The sequence below is a fragment of the Carettochelys insculpta genome, chromosome 2, assembly GCF_033958435.1.
Source record: "Carettochelys insculpta isolate YL-2023 chromosome 2, ASM3395843v1, whole genome shotgun sequence".
NCBI lineage: Eukaryota > Metazoa > Chordata > Testudines > Carettochelyidae > Carettochelys > Carettochelys insculpta.
In genome coordinates, this window is record NC_134138.1 from 67806929 (window position 1) to 67831058 (window position 24130).

Here is a 24130-nt window from a genome sequence, read left to right on the forward strand (position 1 = left end):
CAGTTTCTTTATTATTAATTATAAAACCATCATTTTATCGGGTGCTTTACAGAGATTAAAAAGACTATGATCACTGCCCCTAACATTTATAATTTAAATGCCTGCTCCTGCAAATGCTATTGGGTATAATGATCACAACCGTGAGTTCTTTAGACTGACTATAGTAAGTACTACCCTGATAAGGTATGCTGGGCTGGGCCTTGAATTAGACTTCAAAAATGTGAAGATAATAGTAGAGAAAGAAAGAGTGAAGGTTAGAATGAAAAGTAGTGAGCAGCCATATATTCAGTAGAAATCAAATTATATATGTTTTGAAGACCATTAGGCTATATTGAAATGATAAAGTATATTTTGAATTACCCTGTAAGGCTTTTGCAACAGGATTTTGGGAACTATGACCTAGAACAGTTTGAGGGTGCAAAGATTCATATAAATAGATTAATCCCTAACATTTTGTATATTGTCATTCAGTATGGACTCTGGTTTTTGTTTTCAGAATACATCAGTAGAAAAGACACCTGCGTTTTCTTGTGAGAGGGCCTGTGATGGGGAAAAGTTAGGCCCTTGGAAAGTTGCAGTCAGCACACAGATTTTTGTGTTCAGGTTCTGCATAGCTTTGGCTTCCTCTTTGGTGAATCTCCCGAACACAGCTCTTCAAGCTGGTGCAAGTATCGGTATCTAGCTCTTTAACGTCTGGCACTGTCAATAGGATGCTTTCATGTCTTGATTTAAGCACATGCCTCTGGAGTGGCTGTGATGCTGGCAGACCTGTTGCCAAGTCCAGCCAAAGCCCTTAGACCTCAACTGAACACTGATGAATACTTAGCTGGAAACCAGTCTGCGTCATCTGTGTGTTGGGCCAGGTCTACAGTAGGCATTAAAGTCAATTGTCAATATGCAATTCTAGCTATGGCAATTGAATAGCTAGAATTGATTTATCTGCAAGTGACTTACCTGGCCATCCTCACAAAGGGAGGTTGACAGGAGCAAACCCTCCTGTCAACATCCCTTATTCCTTACCATATTGAGTACAGGGGTCAACTGCTGACTTCATATTGTTCAATTTAGTGCATCCCTACTAGTTGCACAAAATCAAACCCTGGAGGATCGACTCTAATCAGATCTATCTTCTGCATAGTTTAGACATACCATTAGTATTGTTAAAAGAGATGCAAGGTTTATAACAATGTGTTTAGCGCTTAGATTTTATGAAATGCTTGAAAAGTGCTGCATGTATTTGTCTAATGTACAACATCTGTGCCCCATATTATAAGGTGACTGCATTCTACTTCTTGGTAATTGTATTAGACCAACAGGAAGGAAAGTTTGGTTAACATAAAATACTGGCTTCCAATAATAGATGTTAGGTCCTGCCCACCAGGAAAGCTCTTTGAAACCAAATCAGCCTATTGTGAAACATCAAAGAACAAAGTCTTTGTTAATTACCTTCCTTCAGCCCTCCATTAAGAGGGGATGTGTGCATGAAGGTGCAACCATTAGCTTGAACTCCAGGGACAGGGAGATACCATTTCTTCTTGTTAGAGACTTTTGTCTTTATGCTCCTTGGACTTTTGGAGGACAACATTTCTAAGCATAAATAAGGGACACCTGCTACTTAGTCTGGGTTATCCTTAGGGGATGTATACAGCTTGCATAGTAAGGCAGCTTCAATTATTTTTTGGAACCTAAGACTGTAACCCGTGTGTGTGTGTTTACCTGCTTTAATCTTGTAAATAATTCTCATTTCTTTTTCTTAGTTAATAAATCTTCAGTTAATTTACTACAGGACTGGCTATAAACATAGTCTTTGGTGCAAGATCCAAAGTGAAACTGGCTTGAAGAAAGCAACTGGCTCTTTGGGGTTGGGAGTAACTGAATATTATTGTGATTTTTTTTTATGCACCATAAATGGGATAAATTACAGACACAATACATAAACTAGAGGTATAACTCAACCAAGAGCAGGCATCTAATTGCATGCCAGATGGCATCACCTCAGTGGTTATGGAACTAGTTGGATTTTGTCAAGGTGAAAGGCAAGAGTGATTGGACTGCAAGCAGCTTCTCTGTATGAAAAAATTTGTATTTTGACACAAGGTCAAAGATGGGCCTTGTTTCTCACTTTTAACACTTATACAAAGTTTACAAGTAATTACTTGTAAAAACATGACTGGTTTAGATTAGACAAAGTTCAAATTCACTTTGAGGCCTTTTAGAAACTGAATATTTTCTGGATTTTCATGTAAGTTGGTAGGGTTTGGGGTGCAGGAGAGTTTTTAATTTTAAGGTAAATCATTTGCAGCCAGACACTGTTCAGTTCAAGTAAGGGAACTCAATGGCTACATGAGTGGGGACGCTCATGTAAATGTACTACATTGTTTCAAACTAATCTGCAAACACTTCTCCAGGCTGACAGCTTATCCAAATATTTTGCTGTGTGCACACCTCTAGGATTTATTATGGAGTTGATCAGCATGGGTACCCAGGGCATCATAAACTATACAAATACAGCTTTGTAGTGGAGAGCTGCAGAATGGAGGTGCAGCAGAATTCACAGCTGAAATTACTTTCTATAGATAGCTCATGTTCACTCTTCGCCTACGTTGATATCATATGGAGTGCGGAGGAGACAATGACGTGCTAAATACTTATTGCTTATGAATTTAGAAAGTAGTTCAGCTCATCTCAGTTCCCCCCCACCTTTTTTTTTCTGATTACATTTGCTGTAGAATTGAACATTGTTTGAAAATGTATAATTTTGTTCTTATGATGTTTACCGAAGAGGGGAAAAAACCCACAAACAGTTGGAGAATATCACAATAATGTGATATACCAACTGCCTCACACACCTTACTCACGTGAGCAGTCTAAATTCTAAGACTATGTCTATCTTACAGGGGTTTGTCAAGATATCTTCCGACAACACTTCTGTCGACAGATCACGGCCAGACTGCCAAGCAGATCACAAGAGCAATCTGCTATGTTGACAGAGAGTGGCCGTACTGCCCAGCTGCTCTATTGGCAAAATGGTCCACTGGAAGCACAGCAGACAGGGCTGCCCAATGCCTCGGAAGCCTTGCCTGTCAACACAGGCCCGCACCACCCCCGGCCCCCCACACCCAGAACATCCAGACCAGTTTTCTGTCGACAGATCTGTTGACAGAGGCATTATTCTGTGTGGGGAGCAGGATATAGCTGTTGACAAAAGGGTTGTGTTTTCTTGACTTAACCGTTGACAGAACGCCTTGGGAATCTGGACGCTCCGCAGGTTTTGTGCTGATAAAACCCTCTAGTGTAGACATAGCCAACCTGTGCGTCATTCAGCATCACTAGAGTTGGTGGGAGGTCTGATGCTGTCTCCAGTGTGAGCAGAATTGGGTCTCTGACTTAAAAGAAGCTGTTTATGTGAGTGAGAACATTGAATGACTGGCCTCCGACGCAGGAATATAGGTCCCAGCTGCATGAAATAATTACTTCCTTCTCTTCTGCCACTCATTTTCTCAAAGCATTTGGAAGAGTATGCTTACTGCATGCATTGAAATCTATTTTTTGGTTTAATGTCAGATTCTGACTCAAAAAATGTTGGCTTTAGGTCATAATGGTTACATAAAAGTCATTTAGATAGTGATCCAATGTTGCAATAATCTATGTCCAAAGCCTTTTCTCATAGATGTCAACAGCAAAACTATTAGTTGATTTCAGTGGAAGCAGGACTGAGCCTTCTATTTATTCAAACTTCTGTTAGCAGAAAAGAAATCAGTCTCTTGACTGTAATAAGAGTAAAGGGCAGTCCTGCAAACTTCATTCATGGGTAAGTTTCTTTAATTCTTTTTCTGAGGCTACTCATAGAGGCAAAGGTTGAAAGATTCACCCTACAAACCCAGGTGTTCAAAACAGCTCAGCAACGAGCTGTTTGAAAATTTTCCGACTGGATTTTTTTTCCATCACAAAGTATTGTTTCATCAAAATGAAAGCCTTCCAGGGGAGATGTCAATCACAACAAAATTTCATTTCATTCCCATAGTCTCACAATGGAATGTTTGGATATCTCATTTAGAAATGTATTGTACACAAAACCAACAGAAGGTAAAGTCAAAATCCAAACAAATCATTCTAATTTTATCAAAAGTAAATGTGAGAAATTTCAGAATTTGCTGGTTTTGGAACACAAAGGCTGTGTCTACACTAGAGAGTTTTGTCAACAGAAGCGGCCTTCTGTCAACATAACTCAGGGAGCGTCTACAGCAAGAGTTTGGTCGACAGAAGTGCAGTGTAGACACTTCTGTCGACAGAGAGGACTTACGGTTCACTGGGCAGCCCTATTTGCAGAGCTTCCAGTCAGCGGTTCTGTTGACAGAGGGCAGGGCAGTCTGGCCACACTCTGCCAACAGAGCGGATTGCTCTGTCGATCTGCTTTTGTGTGTAGATGCACTCTGCAGACAGACGTTACTGTCCACAGATGCTTCTAGTGTAGACGTAGCCAAACCGTTTTCAAAACCATGGAATTTCTTGTGACAGAGAAATTTCAGTTCTCACACTGTTCTACTCAGCACCTAGCAGCTCCCACTGAGGCCAACAGGAATTGCTGGTGTGGTGTTGATTTAGCTGATAATGTGCACAGCGCTCAGAAAATGATATTATGAAGTAAACCGAGAATTGTATATTTTTGCATCCTGAGCTCTTTGGAAAAGAAATCACATAGGCTGCGTCAACAGGTGCCCACCACTTCTGAAAGGGGTATGGTAATGAGCGGACTGGAAAAAGCTAATGACACGTGAATTAAAATACCTCACACCTCATGAGCATATCCCTGCGAGATCTTGCTTCTGGAAGAGTCTTCCAGAAGGGGGTTGTCCTTCAGAGGGACCCCTGTGTCCTGAGGGAGCCCCGTCTACATGGCAGCTTTGCTTCTAGAAGGGGATCTTCTGGAAGTGAGATCTGGTGCAGATATGCTAATGAGGCATGATATATTTTAATCTGTGGCTCATTAGCATCTTTTGATACACTCATTATCATGCCCATTCCAGAGGGGAGGAGGGGGCGAGTCTAGACGTGGCCTTATTGTGTACAAAACACTGCAATAAGTTATTTAGTTGAATTTTGACCTTAGAAATTTGAAATAAACGCTGACCAATCAAAATCAGATACATAGGACTGGAAGGTGGGGGTTGCTTTGTTTGAATATTTACATTTTTAACCTTGGTAGCAAAATTTTGACTCACATTATTTATCCTGGGAACAGTGAGAGTCAAAGAGATTAATTACTAGAGAGAGCGATCCCACTAAGGGCAGGCAACCCATGAAGAATTTGGCTCAAAATATGAATTCTTCTTCCAAAGCAGGCAGCTGCAGCCTTACTGTTGTTTTCTGAATCACCTGCTGGAGCTTTTCTCTAGAAACTAATTTACATAAAGCGAATTATGGGCATGTGGAAAAGACTGAACCTGTCTATCTAGAATGGGGTGGCCAACCAGTCAGGGACTAAGAGCCACAGAGAGTGCAAAGAGACACATGGAGAGAATGCAAAGAGCCAAGCATTATATATCTATTTTGATCTATCTATCTAGTAACAGAGAGATAGCTGTGATAGTCTGTATTCTAACAAAACAAACCAGCAGTTATGTAGCACTTTACAGACTAACAAAATAATTTATTAGGTGATGAGGTTTCATGGGGCAGGCCCACTTCTTCCAATCTGGAGATCTGCCATTTCCAGTATAGCACTGATGGGTTTACAACACAGAGATCCACAGAACATTGAAATAAAAGCTGACAAATCAGATACACGGGACTGAAGTGGGAGTGAGGGGAGAGCCAAGGGTTACAAAGACAAAGAGAGCTTCCCACTCCTTGATATCTGTAGTGATCTCAGGCAGGACACTTAGTATTTCTCTTCCCTCCTCCCCTCCCTTGCCCCTCACCTTTCAGTCCGATATATCTGATTCCGATTTGTCAGCTTTCATTTCAAATTTTTGGGGATTTTTATGTTATAGAAGTGCCAGCGCTGTCCTGGAAATGTCAGATCTCCAGATCTGAAGAAGTGGGTCTGCTCCAAAAAAAGCTCATCATCTAATAAATTATTTTGTTAGTCTTTAAGGTGCTACATGATGGCTTGTTTGTTTTGTTAGCTAGCTAGATATAAAATGGATCTATATAAAGGGAGAAATGCACAGCTATCTAAAAATACATATATAGTACGTGGCTCAGTGCCCTCCCCCTCACCGAGAGCCAGGCACCTCCAGGCCCTTGCTGTAACCCAATCCCCTTTCCCTCCTCCAGAACCAGGTTCCTCCAGCTCCTTGCTATAACCTTGTGCCCCTCACCTCCCCCACAGCCAGGCACCCCCCAACTCTCACTTAATGCCAGCGACTCACCAGAGCCGCCGCCATGCACTTCTCCCACCAAGTGCTGGGGTGTGTGCGCAGAGCGGTGGACAGCACCCTGGCCTGCGGCTCTGAGGAGGAGCTGTATTTAAAGGCTCAAAGAGCTGCATGTGGCTTGAGAGCCACAGATTGGCCACCCCAGTCTAGGACAATCAAGTTTAAATTACTTGTTTTAAGAGCCAAAGCCAGTGCCAATCTATATCATTTCCACTCAGTTGCATCTTTTCAGCCAGCATCCATACAACTAGGGTTTACAGCTTGTGTCTGTTACCACTTGTTTTCTTTGAAGTGCAAATTTAACGGAAGGGGAAGATGCTGTTTTGTGTTCAGATGCAGAGGAAGTGCATTCATTGTCCTGTCATGTGCAGACCTTGCTTTTGTTCTTGATTTTTGTTGTTGTTGCTTTGTTAATATAAAATAAAGATAGTTCTCACTGAAATTATACAGTTGCTTTTGATTTATGAAAAAATGCAACAAAGCGACAAGAGGGATAAGAGACCTAGAAAACTTTTATTTGTTTCAGGCCCCTCTTTGAAATGTGGACTTACAAAATCAAAATCAATGTTTTATTCATTTCTAACATACTGGCAAATTGGCGAACATTCTGAGTAAACGGGAAATGGGTATTTCAGTAATGACAATCTGGGATTCTGAAAGTCTGAGTTTTCTTTGTAAAGACTGTGTTGTACATAAGGGGAATTTTTGGACTCTCTGGCCTTTATGGATTTTTAAAGGGAGAAATGAAGATAAGGTGACTGCAGACCACAGTTGGCAAGAATGTGGTGCTACAAAGGAGGTGTCCTCTTTTACATCTCGGTTTAGGGCTGGAAAGGGTGGGGGTAGGTACAGGAGGGGAAGGGGGCAAGGCTGGGAAGAGGAGAAGGTACAGAAGGTGGGTTGCCAGTTTTAGAAATGAATAAAACATAGGTTTTGATTTCGTAAGTCCAGGTTTCAAAGAGGGGCCTGAAATTTAAACAAAACCAAACTAAATAACCACTCCCACCCCCCCACTTTTATAACCCTTATCAGAAGAGCTCCAAAGCATTTTAAAAGAATAAGCTTTATCTTGCAGCTTTTTCTCCAGTGAGTAGACCCATCAAATTCAATGGAACTATATGCATAAATAAAGGTCATGTAATAAGGACTACTGGCATTCAGATACCTCTGTTGGAGATGACAGCAGATGAGGCGCCGTATCCAATGTAAGAGTGACATAGCATATGTGGGCCATTAACAAAATAGCAAATACCCTTTCTTTCACAACAGGTCCTGGGACCTGTCTCTGTGTATAATAAATTCCTTTGTGAAGAAGAGCTCTATGGAAGCTCAAAAACTTGCTGCTCTCACTAACAGAAGCAGGTCAAATAAACATATGACTTCACCCACTTAACACTATTGTATTGTATGTGTTTTGTTTTGTCTCTGCAGCTGCCTGATTGCATACTTCTGAATCCAAATGAAGTGTGCGGTTGACCAATCAGTTCATAACTGAAGTTCTATTGTGATTTGCTTCTGGTTTAGCTGCCCTATAGAAGATTTAGAGGGCCATATGCTCTGCTGCTGTAAAAGTCAGGATATCTCCACTGACATCATAGAATCATAGGACTGGGAGGGACCTCAAGAGGTCATCAAGTCCAGTCCCTGGCCCTTACAGAAGAACCACATACCATCTATATCATCCCTGTTAGATATTTATCTAACCTGGGGAATGACTACACAGCAGCCTTGTTTTGAAATAAGCTATTCCAGAAGAGCTGTTCCAGAAGAGCTTATTTTGAAATAACAGAGAGATAGCTGTGCTAGTCTATATACTACCAAAACAAAAAAGCAGTAAAGTAGCACTTTAAAGACTAACAAAATAATTTATTAGGTGAGCTTTCGAGCGTCAGATGCACTTCTTCAGACCATAGCCATACCGGAACAGACTCAATGCCTTAAATGCTTCTATGCCTGAAATATTGAGTCTACACTAGCGAGTTCTTTTGAAAGATTTTTCAAAAGAAGGGGGCTCTTTCGAAAGATCCAGTGGAGCGTCTACACACAAAAAGTGTTCTTTCGAAAGTGAATTGAAAGAATGCGGAACTCCTTCCAAAATCACTCTTCCTTTCCCATTTCAGGAAGAGTGCCCCCTTTCAAAAGCTTCTTTTAAAAGAAAACATGCGTAGACACTCTGCAGGCTCTTTTTTTCGAAACTGCTGTCCTGCTGGGGCCTGATTTTTCGATCCCTGGTCTGTTCTTTTGAAAGAGCAGGGTCTGTGTGGATGCTCTCTTTTGAAAGAAGTTCTTTTGGAAGAGATCTTCCGGACGGGCTTCTTTCAAAAGATCTCTGCAATGTGGACATAGCCATAGAGCCTATTTCAAAATAGGCTCTGTTCCCTGTCTACACAGCCCCTATTTCGAAATAGCTATTTCAAAATAAGCCCTATTATTAATGCAATGAGGTTTACCAATTTTGAAATAAGCCAATCACTATTTTCAAATTATTCTGAAATAGTGGTTTCATCATGTAGACACTAGGGCCATGTTGATATGTGCCCTTCCCTTTTGGAAGAGGCATGTTAATGAGGCACTTTGAAACAAGCTAATGAGGCATTGACGTGCATATTTAACGCCTCATTAGCATAATGGCAACCAGTCGCGCATCGAAAGTGCTGCTTTCAAAATGCAGACTGGCTGAACAGACATGGGCACTTTGAAATAAACCCCAGACTTCAAAACTCTTTTATTCTCAATTTGTTTTGGGAATAAGGGAATTTCGAAGTGTGCTGCTTATTTCAAACGCCCACATCTATACAGCCAGTCTGCGTTTCGAAATCAGCACATTCAAAATGTGACTGGCTGCCATTATGCTAATGAAGCACTGAATATGCATGTCATCACCTCATTATCCTGTTCTGAAGTGCCTCATTAACATGCCCCTTCCAAAAGGGATGGGCATGGGTACACACAGCCTAGGATAGTTATTTTAGAATAACAACTGTTATTTTGAAATAACTTGGCTGTGTAAGTCTAAACCTGTTCTGAAATATCTCCAGTGATGGAGATGCTACAACCATCCTAGCAATTTCTTGCAGCATTTAACCATTCTGACAGTTAGGAATTTTTTTCCTAATGTTCAACCTAAACTTCCCTTGCTGAAATTTAAGCCCATTGACATCAGTGAAGCTATTACCAGTTTATACTAACAGAGGCTCTGTCAGCTTTGTAAATGCTTTTGTATATTTGCACTATATTGCAAATCTCTGCACTCGGTACCTTGTTCCATGTCTGATTTGATCTGCTCTTCCAAATCCTCGGGAGACACGCAGAACTCATGTTCTTCCCCTCCTGGTGGTTTGGGTTTACATTGCCCACAACAGCAATTGAAACAGCAGCACATGCAGCAGCAAAAGTAGCAGCCTGTCAAGAGGCCACAAACTGCAAACAGGGCCTAGATTGAACAAGGGGAAAACCCCAATTACCACATGAACTTCCTTTAATTAGTGACAATTTGTAACACATATAAGTCCCATAGCATCAGGTTTTCAACAATGCTCTGGCCAGATTTGCAAGTGCTCCCTACCCAAGGAGAGCCAGAATGTCAAGAATTTAGCTACCATTCAAAACTCCAGATATGGGCCAGATCTCCAGAGCATTCACCTCCCACCCTCTGTCCTTGTGACATTCAAGGCCAGATTTTCAAAGGTTCAGGATCTCCCATGCCCCCAGTATAGCAGGCTCTTGCAAATCAGGCCCTAGTTGTGAGTGCCCAATGAGCCCTTCCAGAAATTCCACATGCAGTGCAACTCCCACCCTTAAAAACAACTCATTGCAGTTGTTCTACATGCAAATTCTTATTTATTAATAGATTGACGATAATGTCAAGCATGGGCGAAAAAAAGAAAATCAGGATTTCAAAGCCTGAAGCAGCAAAAATGAATCATTTAATTTCTCTCTCATGCACACTGGGATAAATCAAGTGAAGTTACACAGGTCTATGTAGAGGAGAATCAGGCCTCCGTGTTCAGTGCAGACCCTACGGCCTTCAGGCACAAACTTGCTTCCATCAAGATGGCTCAATTTAGCACTTAGATTATAGATAAAAGGCCACTGTCAAGAGTGATTTAGCACATGCAGCTTAACTCCGGAACAGTGCTCCCACCAATAGTTCAATGTATTCCTAATGCTATAAATTGCTTGATAATAACTTGAATTAATAATGGAAAAATTCCCCTTCCTCCTCCGCTACTACCTCCACTCCAAAACCACTGCAGGGCTGGTAAATGTAAGGGTAGGTATCAGGTTAACAGTATGGAAATGACCATGTAAATTAAATGGTGCTACATTAGCATGAGTGCAGTTGTGCTCCATTGGCAATCAATGGAATTATTCACACATATAAAGTTATCCACATGAGCAAGTGTTGGGGCTCAAGGCATTGGTAACACCTATACCTGATTAAACACACAAATACCTCCAGCTGTTTTCAAAAGCCTGGCAGACATTATTCTGAGCTGTAGTTATTTCAAAGCGCTGCATTTTCTCTCATGGAAAATTTACATTTTGTACTGGTTGAACTATTTGGATTACGGTATGAGATTATACTGAAATAGATACATTTGTATACACTGTCCCACATGTGAATGCAGTTATACCCATTAAAGTTTCCTTAAAATGGTTTGGAAAATTTCCCTAAATTTATGGGAGTAAAATATGCCAGTATAAACACCTTTATACTAGTGTAATTGTGTCTACACAAGGGAATTGTACCACTTGCACTATTGTTACCTACCAGCTCTGTGTTTTGGGGGAACCTCAGCATGACCACCTGTCAGCCCTGTGCTTTTCGGGAGTCAGGGAGTGATACTCATGAAAGACAACCCCCAACCCCACCTGGAGCATCTGTGGGAGCCAAAAGACAAAACACTGAAACTAGCAGGTGTAGACACACCTAAATCCCACCAACAAGGGTGACTGGATTAAGGAAACACCCCCAGCCTCATCTGTGTTGAAGACAGCACAGAAAGACATCTCCATTAGCATACAGAATGGAGAACAGCTTTTGCAAAGCAGGAACTGCCCTGAACTGTGGGATACCAAAGGCAGAGAAGCACTGCCTGATGGGAAATCTCTGCTCCAGATGCTAATGAACCCAGGCCTGCTCACACCCTAATTAGTCATTATCAGACCAGTTCTAATAATGGATCCTATTGATATCCAAAATACTGAAATTGCCTAGTTGCATTGTGAGTTGTTCAAGAAATATCACCGATAGCCAGGCATGATCTGTCTCTATTGTCTCACCTCTGTATACCCATAATCAAATCCACTGTTCTTGAACCACTGTCCTATCTCTACAAAGATACCTACCCTTGCTGAAGAAGCTGTTATGATGCTTGGAGGTAAACTCTGAATAAGTCCCATTGAGACTCCATTATCTCCTGCCTGATCATGCTGGGGGGCTCTGCTTGTCTCCGGCCCTCTGGACCACCTGGCTACCTACCCAGGATCCCCAATCAGTACAAGATGCACAGAGTGGTGAGATCCGTCCGTCTGTCTATCTGTCTCCCTCTCCCCGCCCCCGGCATAGCCTCCTGACCTTGTCTTATATAATCAGCTCTGTGGTTTGCTCATATTCATTACCCAGAAATAAGTAATTTTCATTGTTAAACTCGTTGTTTCTCTCTCTCTTTTCTTTCTCTCTTGCTCACTCTTCTTCAGGGATATTGTTTTGTCTTCCCCATTCACTCTGAAACGACGTTTCTTGTGCCTATGCTAAAGATCCCTGTGGTGCCCAGAAATCCTATGGGGTTTGCCCATCGAGTGGGTTACTAATAGAACGATTGTTCTGTAAAAGTGGGGATTGGGGAGGGGGTGCTGAACTGGGGTGGCATACGCAGGTGGCAGCTGAGAGTGCTGTTTAACCCAGCCACTGAGTCCAAGAGCACATAAGGGCCGAAGCTTTGCTCTGCTGTGCAGCCCAGCCTGCTAAGTACAGGGACATACAAGATGTCGGCTTGTAAGTGCTGATTAACAGGTCCCCTCAGATGAGCTCTGGTACTGTGTGTGTGTGTGTGTGTGTGTGAGAGAGAGAGAGAGAGAGAGAAGTGAACCTCCTTAGGAACACTAATAACACAAGCAGCACATGGATAGAATTATTCACTTTCCCTACCCCCTGTAACCGCAAATAAATGAGCATACCCCAGGGTAACGGGCAAATCTGGTATCACTATCTGATATCAGCTTGATGCAGTTGAAGTGGTACAATCACTGCATATAGACAAGGCCTTAAGAGGAAAAAGAGAAATTATGAAATTTTAATTGAGGCTTTTTTGTGTGTAAGTAGCTTTAATTCAAGAGTCATCTTTGCTTCACACTTCACTTTTAATTTGCATTTTTTTACATTTGATGACTTGTGCTGCCACTTGGTATTTTCTGAGTGTGTGTAAGTTTGATGATGGGCTTTACTGCCTGTCAGTGTCCTGAGAAGTATAGGAACAATGTAACCAGCAAGAACTGTGGCCCACTACTTAGTTTTTTGGTTGGCTTTATGGGAACATGACACTGAGACGCAGGTGTTAAGGTGATGAGTGGCACTATAAGGCCATGAGGTAGAGTCAGTGACAGTAGGGCCTAGCTTATTGAGTGTAAGTGGTGGAAGAGGGAAGGTTTGGTTAGGCTTGTGGGGAAATGGTTGGACTCAACCAGAGCGGAGCCTTTACTGACCTGTTTGTTTATACCCTGAAAACTGAAAAACTTTGTCGGGTTTAGTGGCAATGGAGAGGCCACCCTGGGTCGATCTGGAAGGGATGGTACATAACTGTCTCAGATTTTGGTTGTACATTTTTCATAGGATTTTCTGCAATGTGCAATGTAATGAATTTTACACAGGCTCCATATCAAATCCTCATACATCTCCACCCCGCAGCACCCTAAAACAAAGCCACCAATTGCTCTCCTTGCCTTCATACAGCCTCTTGGACTTCAGCTGCTCCCTGCACTCTCCTTTGCTTTACTTGTTGGTCAAGGCTGCTGCTGTCTCTGTTCTTATTCTCACCCCCATGTCCATATTCACATAATCTGAGTCAAGGGAGTGGCTCAACCAATACTGCAGCTATAGGACCTACCAGTGTCTCTTCTTTTCCTTTGTAGCCAATGAATTCTTGCACTCAGAGGTGAGGGCAAGGAGGCTGAGGATAGCCGAGAGCAAAGAGAAGGAAGGTGGATACAGCAGGTAGCAGTAGTAGAAGCAATCAGCAGTGAAGAAAGTCCAGGATGCAGCAGGAGTCGGCAACCACAGCCAATGCAAATCTGCTACCAGAGAAATAAGGACCATCTGTAAAGGCCTAGGTAGTCAGAGCAGAGATGTAGCCTAGGTCCATCTTCAATATTTGCTGGTATGGGTACAAATTTTGCCATGCTGATTCAGCTCCCAGTTTTGAAAATGTGATCCATTAATTTGTATGAGTGGCTTCTCTTTTCACCTTATGTAGTCTATGTAGCCTACAAAGTGTGTTTTCCCAGACCCCTCAAACCGGCTGTGCACTGGCCACTGTTAGAGACAGGATACCGGGCTAGCTGGATCGCTGGTCTGATGCAGAATGGTGTTTCCCATGTTTCCTGAATCAGATCTGTCATTTCTTTTCCCAGCACAGAGTATTTGGTTCCCACAGAGATCATTTTTCTATGTGTTCTAATGGACTCTTTGCTACTGCAGCATTTTGTTGCTGATAATAGCGGTAAGAATAACATCCAAAGTGTGGGATTTTCCACATTTGTGATATCATAAGCTTGCTACAGTCACTGACATGCTGATTGAAGTGTTCAGATTTGCAATATCTGCCTAAATATTAAAGTCGATTTATATAATAAACAGTTATATAATAAACCAAATGATCACAGGTCTGATGTCATCAGAACCCACCATGGGATTTTCCTCATTCTGTTTGCTGATCTGAGGTACCATGCTCTCCCTTTCCTGTTCTCTTCTTCCACTCCACAGTTCTCACCTCTTCTTCTACTTCCTTTCCTCTGCCCCCTCACAATGTACTCAAGGTGCACGTATATGACACCATAATCACACACTGTGTTATGTATTATTATTGCTTACGTATGCTGTGTGCTATATATAGCAAAGAACACGGCTAAATTTGTACGGTAACTTATTAGCTGGTTGTCATACAAGTAGGCCTTCTCATTTTTGAGCAATGAGTCATTTTTATTTAGTCATTACTGAAAAAAAATCAAAATTAACCTGGAGCTCCAGTTTCAAATATAATTAATGTCTCTAAGCGCTACAAGACATGCAGTGTATTTAATTATTTAGTAAATTAAAGGAGAAAGGAAAAATCCTTCATTAGCACTTTTCTGGAGAGGTACTTAATTATATTTTAGCAGTTTCTAATCATTCAAGACATGCCATTGTTTAATGAAGCTGCTATGACTTAAGGCCCCAGTTCTCAAACTTATTCTCCATCAGAGACCCCTATTTCCATGGACTCCCATGGGACTTCACATGTGTATAAAGGTACACTTCCAGAGACCACTTTGCAGGACCTGGGCCAAACAAGGCTAGAAGACTGCATGATTTCCTGGCTTGCTGAATACTTTTTAAAGAAGAAAATGGAGGCTTTTATATTATTCACTCACCTTTGCCCACCAGCTTGAAAGCATGAAGTATGCATTAACATTTTCTTCCCCAAACTGTTCCGCCACATACAGGCCTAAAGATCCATACTTATCATATATGTTTCTCTTGGACAGGTCAGTCAGTATCACGTGAGCATTGTTGATCTCTTTAAATTTTTCAGCAGCTGCTGGATTGTCGGGATTCTTGTCAGGATGATATTTCAGAGCCAATTTTCTTTTACATGAAAGAAAGAGAAGGAAAACAGTGTTTTTGCTATAAATATTTACAAAATATTTTAGTTGATGTTTTTTTTTCTGAGCAGAAAGTCTGGCCTGAGTCGTTAGTTACGTCTTTACTGTAGCGTCAGCTAAAGGAGAGGATGCCAGTGTGAGGCCCTGTAGCAACTGATTAGGCATAATGGGGTAAAAATGACAGAAAGAAGTGGGTTTCTAAGACAGATTTTAAAGAGGGCAGCAGAGTGAACAGGAGAGATTTGGAAAGAAAAATGATCATTATTCTCCTGTTTGGCAATGTTCCCTCTAATATTTTCATCCATGGGTGGAATAAATTTTGTTGTGTGCACCGAGGAATGTGCAGAGGTCAGTCAACTAGAAACACATGCCATCACTGCTGTTTGGGTCTGGAGCATTTTGTAGTCATTTTGCTCTGATGCAAATGACTAGAAAAGGTGGTAGCACACACAGCTTTAGCCCTTAAGGTCACAGGTTCATTCCCTTCTGCCAGTGACCCAGGTCCATTGGCCTTACACAAATAAGACCCCAACTTTGCCCCATAAGGCTGACGGATGACCTCTGATAAGCTTTTAACGTGTATAAGAACTTGTATGGTATTTTTCTGTTTGCAAGTAGGGACTGACTAAATGCTTCCCTAACAGCTAGCTGGAAGGTAGGAGAGACCCTGGGTGTGCCTATGTAAATACAGTTTTTTCTTGCTTTGCTTAGATTCACTACACATTGAGCTGTTGGAGAGGTATTTTACTCACTGTAATCAGCTTATCTGGTGTTGGGCCACAAATTATGGTAGCACTGGCCAGTTACTGTTTGGCTGAATGCAGGTTCAGTGAAATATGGTTACCAGTGAGTAATTATTGAGATAATATAGAAAAGCAGGACTGTGCTTAATCTGTCCTGAAGGAAGAGGCTCATGCTTAGCAGAAAGGACTTTGCTAAGTAGGGGTTCAACTGTCAGAGCTTTGTGAGAGTAAGGGGGTGGGGCGTGGATTTGAAGCAGGTTTTTTGGACAAGAATTTGCACATTCTTTCCAGAGGTTCTCCCTAGACTGGTTTGAGCTGTTCTTCCCATTGCTCAAAGAACAGAGATTAAATAAGATTTATTAGCACCCTCCTTGTTATTTTGATTGCAACAGAGCAGGGTTTCCACCCTGCCTGCTGAGAACTAAAGTCACTTGAGACAGTGTTTTTGTACAGCCAGCAAAACAGCTGAAAGTTACTGTCTATGTCAACACTAGGGAAAGTAAGTCAATTGCAGATACACAATTCTAGCTATGGCAATTGAGTACCCAACTGAGCGGCTAGAATCAATGTTTTGACAATCGACTTACCTGGCCGTCTTCACTGAGGAAGGTCCACTGGGGAGTGTCACCTGTCGACCTCCCTTACTTCTCAAAGTAACAAGCAATGCAGGGGTCAACTGCCAACCTCCGATAGGCTGATTTCACACATCCTTACCAGGTGCATAAACTCAAACTCCAGAAGATCGACCCTGAGTGGGTCAGTCTTCCAGGATAGCACAGACATAGCTAAGAGGCCTATGTCCAGAGGCTGCAGCTGAAAGGTGGATGGCAGCAGGTGGTGACTGAGAGCCAGCAGGGTGGTAGCAGAGAGGTGTGACAAGTGGCCATCAGGGTGGGGAATAAGATGCCTCTGTACCCTCCCCATAGGTTGGAAGTGAGCTCTGCAGATGAACCTCTGAACTCTGGGTCTACTCTGATCAAGGGCAGAAACTGGAGAGGCTTGCAATGAAAGGTTGGGTGTCTGAAGGGGACTTTTGGGGCTAGTGGACTTAAAGTACTTGAGGGGAAAAGGACACTGCTTAACTTACCTGGGGTGCTTTATACTCATGGTTTCTGTGTCTGAGCTTTGTGGTGTTTTCCCAAATGAATGCCTTGTTATTCCCTTCTTTTATTAAAAGTTTCTTTTCTAGACTGGGGCTGGGTGAGTGGAGAAGTGTTGCCTCTTAGAGGCACCCACTTGTGGCTTGTAAATTTCCCAGGTTACTGGGTGGGGGTTCAAGCCTGTTCTATGCTGCACTGTTGAAAAGGAACCCCTAGATATTGAGCTTGACGCTGGCTGCTGCCAGCTCCATCTGGCAGTAGGGTTATAGCTTTTGCCCTAACAATAAACATATTTTGCTTCACATAGGCTGGTTCGTATCATGTATATATTGTTGTAGTCCCTGGAGAAAGCTTAACCATGGCTGCTGGACAGACTTGCTGGGGAAATGATGTAATGGTGAATTGCAGAGGGACTGAAAGCCTAAACCCCTAGCTTGGAGGAAGGGGGATGTCAGTCACCACACAGTGATTTCTAGGGAGCCTGAAAACTTTAAGTGAGTGCCTTTAAAGAAGACTGTCAGAACTGGGTGTAGAGGCCCTTTACACCCATATCCCACATGAAAATGGACTCCAAGCTGTAAGGAATATTATCCCTGATGAGACCGAGGCACAAATGGTTGTGGAGCTTTGTGACTTTGTTCTCACCCACAACTATTTCAGATTTGAGGACAAATTATACCTTTAAATCAGTGGCACTGCTATGGGCACCCACATGGCCCCACAGTATGCCAATATTTTTATGGCTGACCTGCAACAACACTTTCTCAGTTCTCGTCCCCTAGCACCCCTCCTCTGCCTGCGCTACATTGATGACATCTCCATCATCTGGACCCATGGGAAGGAGGGTCTTGAAGAGTTCCACCATGATTTCAACAGTTTCCGCCCCACCATCAACCTTAGCCTGGACCAGTCCACACAAGAGATCCACTTCCTTGGCACAGCTGTGCAGATAAGCGATGGTCACATAAATACCACCCTACACGGGAAACCCACGGACCACTATGCTTATCTACATGCCTTCAGCTTCCATCCAGGGCACGCCACACGATCCATTGCATACAGCCAGGCACTAAGGTACAACCGTATTTGCTCTGATCCATCAGACAGACACAAACACCTGCAAGACCTTTACCAAGCTTTCCTCAAACTACAATACCCAGCTAAGGAACTGAGGAAACAGACGGGTACCCAGAGGCCACCTGCTACAAGACAGGGCTCGCAAGGAAAACAAGAGAACGCCACTGACCATCACATACAGCCCCCACCTAAGGCCTCTTCGACGCATCATCAGTGATCTGCCACCCATCCTGAACTACGATCCTTCACTCTCACAGACCTTGGGAGGCAGGTCTGTCCTCGCCTACAAACAGCCTGCCAACCTTAAACAAATCCTCACCAGCCACTATAGATCACAACACAATAACCCTAAACCTGGAACCAACCCTGCAACAAACCTCGCTACCAACTCTGCTCACATATCTACACCGGCGATATCATCACATGACCTAACACCGACTACACCATCAGGGGCTCCTTTACCTGCACATCGACTAATATAATATATGCCATCACGTGCCAGCAATGCCCCACTGCTATTTACATTGGCCATACTGGACAGTCTCTACGTAAAGAATAAATGGACATAAATCAGACATCAGGAACGGTAATGTACAGAAACCTGTGGGAGAGCACTTCAGTCTCCCTGGACACTCAATAACAGATGTAAAAGTAGCAGTCCTAAAACAAAGAAATTTCAAAAATCAAGTGGAAAGAGAAATCTCTGAGCTGCAATTTATTTGCAAATTTGACTCCCTTAACCAAGTATTAAACAGAGACTGGGAGTGGCTCTCCCCTTACAAAAGCAGCTTCTCAGCCCTGGGTGTTAGTATCTCCCCATTAGACTCTGACTATGGGCCTGTCTGGTCTGACTTGTTTTTAACTCTTTGGATGCATACTACCGATACTGGGCCATTTCCAACTTGCTGAATAGACCTTGTCAGCTCTGGCCCTTCCTTTTACTGGGGCCCCACTCTTTAAATACCCCTCTGAAACCACCCCCCCACTCATGCATCTGACGAAGCGGGTCTTAGCCCACGAAAGCTGATGCTCCAAAATATCTGTTAGTCTATAAGGTGCCACAGGACTTCTTGTTGTTCTCCAAGCTACAGACTAGCATGGCTATCTCTCTGATACTTGTCAGAGTTGCAGTCAGCTATGAAACTGTGACTTCCAAGAGTTGCACTTCTAAAAGTAACATGAGCTGATTATATTTTTGAGGGGCAGCAGTTTTGTAGATGCTGCAGAGGCTTTTGGGAAATAGATGGGGAAGGAAGTGAGTTCTCCCCTCTCCCACAACAAGATCATACTGCTGCTGAGCTCATGCCCAGGCCCACCCAAGACACACAATGCTAACATCAAAGTGCATGTGTGTGTGTGTGTGTGTGTGACAAGGCTGTTGAGTAGATAACTTGGTCCCATTGATGACTCAAGCAGGGAGGTTTCAGAAACAGAATTTTCATTTTGCTTATGCTGATATCTGCTTTGTATTTGGGTAGACTTACTCCCTTTTGAGGGACTGACATAAGACTTTTCTTTAGTACAATTACACTCATCCCTCGCTACACAAGCACAGTTGGTTCCCAACTTTTTGCTTGTAGGTGAAAACTCATAAGAGGGACACTAAATTCCCATTAAAATATGTGTAAAAGTCTCTGGCTGGTTCCAAGTGCTCAGAGTGGGAGCATGTGGCACTGCTTTTGAAAGGTAAGTGAACCTGGCGTGGGGTGGGGTGGGGTGTTAAAGGCTGGGGGCAGTTTGGGGACATGAGTGGACAGGAAGGTTAAAACATAGTAGTGGGTTGGGTCCACGGCGTGGGGGATGGGGTTCAGGCTGCTGCAGGTTGGGTCTATGGGGCTGGTGGTGGGGGGTGTTAAGGCTGCAAAAATTTTGGTCTGCAGGGCTGGCAGGGTTAGGCTGAGATGGTTTAGGTGCATGGGACTGGCGGGGGCGGGTTAAGGTTGCATCAGTTTGGTGTGTGCGAGGCCGGCAGTGGGTTTCGGTTTTGATGGTTTGGTGTGTGCGGGGCCGGGGGCGGGGGGACGTTGGTTTTGGTGGTTTAGGTGTGCAGGGCCAGTGGGAGAGTCAGGATGAGGTGGGTTGGAGCCATGGGGAGGGGGTAAGGCTTGTATTAGTTGGGGGAGTTCACTCATCCAGTGAACAAAAGGTAAGTCTATGTGTCCCTTGTTTAAGTGAGTACTTGTAAGTAAAGTACTAATTTAGAGGGATGAGTGTATTAAATGACAGGAGGTGCCCTCTTGTGGCAATAAAAGTGATTTATGTCTTGTTAAATGCTATGTTTCTAACCTACAACCCAGGTTCAACAAGGCTGGTGCAGAGAGCATTAAAATACATTCCCGTGGTGCCCCATGAATTTAGAAAGCCCACTGCGCCTAGAGACCAGGTGGTAAGTGTGAAAAATGGGGACACTTTTTTCAGAGGGGGATATAACTGCTTATACAAGGCAAAGCCCCTAATCTGGTTGCCCTAACTGCGCCAAAGGAGAGAGATTGCCGTTAGAACAGAAGCAGTGCTCCGCCTTCAGTGTACACTGAGCTGGAGTTGCACTCTGAAGTGGCCATCAGGAGACAGGAAATGCTTGTTTTTGCTGACCATTGTTTATAGCTTTCAAAATGCACATTTGCAAACTTTACACAGTAAAAGGGACACGTGCCTTTTGAAACCGTTCAAATCAATACAATATTTACAGATATTTTCCTCTATTGTACCTGTCTCTGCGTATGTATTTGGGTCACTTTATCTGATTTGTAGTCCAAATTGATTCTTCTTTCACTCACAGGGTACGCCTACACTTGCATTCCTCTTTTGAAGATGGGTTTACTTTCAAAAGAGCAGCGTCTACGCTGGCTTTCTTCTTTCGAAAGAAGCTCTTGCAAAATTAGAATATGCAAATTTGTGCCTCATTTGCATTTTCAGTTTACCTCATTTGAATGCATCTTTCAAAAGAAGAATGCAAGTGTACACACACCCACACTGCCAGAACTTGTATCCAATTACAAATTACAGAAGGACAAACAGAATTTTTTTAAAGTTGTGAGTCCCTCCCCAAAACAAAGCACATATTTCTTGTAAAAATAGTGAACAAAAGCTCTCATACAACAAAGAAGCATGCACTAAACCCAAATATTTTCATATCAATTTTTGTCCTTTTTTTTTGCTTATTGTTCACCTGAGACTTTGGGTGTCTCTTCATCTGGGAAGAGTTATATTACGTGATTCATTTGGCCCCTTCCACTAAAACAGCAATTATTTGCAAAAGAAAGAAAAATGGTAAAGGCCTTTGACTAGAGAGCCTATTGGAGCCAGGGATACACTTTGGCTCCTAGTCTAAGTGCACAGGAGATTAAACAACTTGGCCATGTCTACAAGAGCCAAAAACTTTGAAATGGCCATGCAAATGGCCATTTCGAAGTTTACTAATGAAGCGCTAAAATACATATTCAGCGCCTCATTAGCATGTGGGTGGCCACAGCACTTCGAAATTGACACGGCTCACCGCCGCGCGGCTCGTCTAGATGGGGCTCCTTTTCAAAAGGACCCCGGCTACTTCGAAGTCCCCTTAATCCTAGAATAAGGTCCAAATATTCCTAGAATAAGGGGACTTTGAAGTAGCCAGGGTCCTTTCGAAAAGGAGCCCCATTTGGACGAGCCGCGCGGTGGTGAGCCGCGTCAATTTTGAAGTGCTGCAGCCGCCCGCATGCTAATGAGGCGCTGAATGTGTATTTCAGCGCTTCATTAGTAAACTTCGAAATGGCCATTTGCATTTGGCTAAGTTTTTGGCTCATGTAGATGTAGCCCATATGAGTAGATACTGCCTTTTACTCCTTGGCTATGTCTATAGTAGCACAATCTTTTGAAAGAAGTTCTTCTGGAAGATCTCTTCCAAGAAAAACTTCTTTCAAAAGAGTGTGTTCACACACAAAAAAATAAAACCAAAAAATTGGCCCACCCTTTCGATAGAGAGTGTCCACAGTCTTGCAAAAGAGCAGGCCCAGGACTGAAAAATCTTGCATTATGAGCACCATTCTTTTGAAAAAAGAGTCCCCAGGGCACTTACATGCATTTTTTTCTGAAAGAATCTTTTGGAAAAAAGAGTTCTTCCTCATCTAGGAGAGGAAGAGGGCTACCGGGAAAAGTGCTGCATTTGTTTGATTTCAAATTGAAAGAGCAAATTTTTGGCTACGTCTGCACTTAGAGGCCATGTCTACATGTGCCCCAAACTTCGAAATGGCCACGCAAATGGCCATTTCGAAGTTTACTAATGAAGTGCTGAAATGAATATTCAGCGCTTCATTAGAATGCGGGCTGCCGCGACACTTCAAAATTGACGTGGCTTGCCGCCGCGCGTCTTGTCCAGATGGGGCTCCTTTTCGAAAGGACTCCGGCTACTTCGAAGTCCCCTTATTCCTATGAGCTCATGGGTATAAGGGGACTTCGAAGTAGGCGGAGTCCTTTCGAAAAGGAGACCCCTCTGGATGAGACATGCAGCGGCAAGCCTCGTCAATTTTGAAGTGCTGCGACAGCCCGCATTCTAATGAAGCGCTGAATATTCATTTCAGCACTTCATTAGTAAACTTTGAAATGGCCATTTGCGTGGCCATTTCGAAGTTTGGGGCACGTGTAGACGTAGCCAGAGAAGACTTAGAAATAGCCATGCTAATGGCCATTTCAAATAATACTAATGAGGCTCTGAACTGCATATTCAGCACCTCATTAGCATGCCGCCAGCCACGACACTTCAAAATTGCCTCTTTTTTCTCCCGCATGGCTCATCTGGACAGGGGTCCTTTTTGAAAGGACCTCGCCATCTTCAAAATCCCCTTATCAGCAGATAGGAATAAGGGGATTTTGAAGTTCGTGGGGTCCTTTCAAAAAGGACACCCATCTGGATGAGCCACAATTTCAAAGTGTCACAGCTGGCAGCATGCTAATGAGGTGCTGAATATGCATTTCAGTGCCTCATTAGTATTCTTCGAAATGGCCATTGGCTTGGCTATTTTGAAGTTTTCTCTAAGTGTAGACGTGGCCTTTGTGTGTAGACGCTCTGTGGGTTCTTTTGGAAAAGGCTAGGTTTTTTTGAAAGAACTTGCTAGTGTCGACGTAGCGCTTCAGAGCTGCAACTCATGAATGTAGGTAGGAAATCCAGAAAAGAAAGGGGTCTCCATACACCTGCTAATTAACCTGCATAGGCACACAGGAAGGGTTATAGTCTGGGTTTTATTATTTATGTGGTAGGTACTGAAAGACCAGAATCTAAAAATATTGAAAAACTTGGTGGTTTCTCTAGCCAAGAGCTTAATGGAAATTCCTATGTCACTATAGCTACATCTACGCCACATCCTTATTTCAAAATAAATTATGCTGGAAACTAACTATTTCAAAATAGGAAGAAGGGTTCTTTCAAAAGGGGTGTGTGTTCTCCACAGCTGTTTTTGCTTCTGGAAGCAAGATCACGTGAGCATATGCAAATGAGGCATGTGATATGTAAATCCACAACTCATCTGCATTTCTGATCCAGCTCATTTGCATTCCACTTTGGAAGGCAGAATGCAGTGTAACCACAACCAGGCTGTGTCTACACTAGCAAGGTTTTTTTTGGAAAAGATAGGCCTGTTTTGAAAAAAACCCATGGAGCATCTACACACAAAATGAGCTCTTTCTATCTTAAACTGAAAGAACATTGCCCTTTTCCAGTGACTCTCTTCCTCTCCCAGAGAAGGAAGAGCACTTTTCTCCAAAAGATTGTTTTTAAAAAAAGCAGGTATAGATGCCCCATGGGCCCTTCTTTCAAAAAAGCAGTTCTCAAGGTGCCGTTTTTTTTAATCCCTGGCCCGTTCTTTCAAAAGAGATGGGGCTGCTTCAAAAGTAGGCTTTTTTTGGAAGATTTTTACAGGAAGAACTTCTTTCAAAAGCTCTATGTAGTGTAGGCGCAACCACAGAAACGTGTTTATAAATAGCTCTTAGCTAT

At 42.9% G+C, this 24130-nt stretch overlaps 1 protein-coding gene across 1 annotated transcript in view; it reads right to left on the bottom strand.

The window, feature by feature from the left end:
* Positions 1-24130, bottom strand: part of DNAJC5B (DnaJ heat shock protein family (Hsp40) member C5 beta) — a 33758-nt gene that overhangs the window by 429 nt on the left and 9199 nt on the right. Inside the window, exons 2-3 of the mRNA XM_074985446.1 lie at positions 15012-15225; positions 9639-9813 (exon numbers count right to left, since the gene is read on the bottom strand). Coding sequence (XP_074841547.1) covers positions 9639-9813; positions 15012-15225 — 389 coding nt within the window. The remainder of the gene's footprint in view (positions 1-9638; positions 9814-15011; positions 15226-24130) is intronic.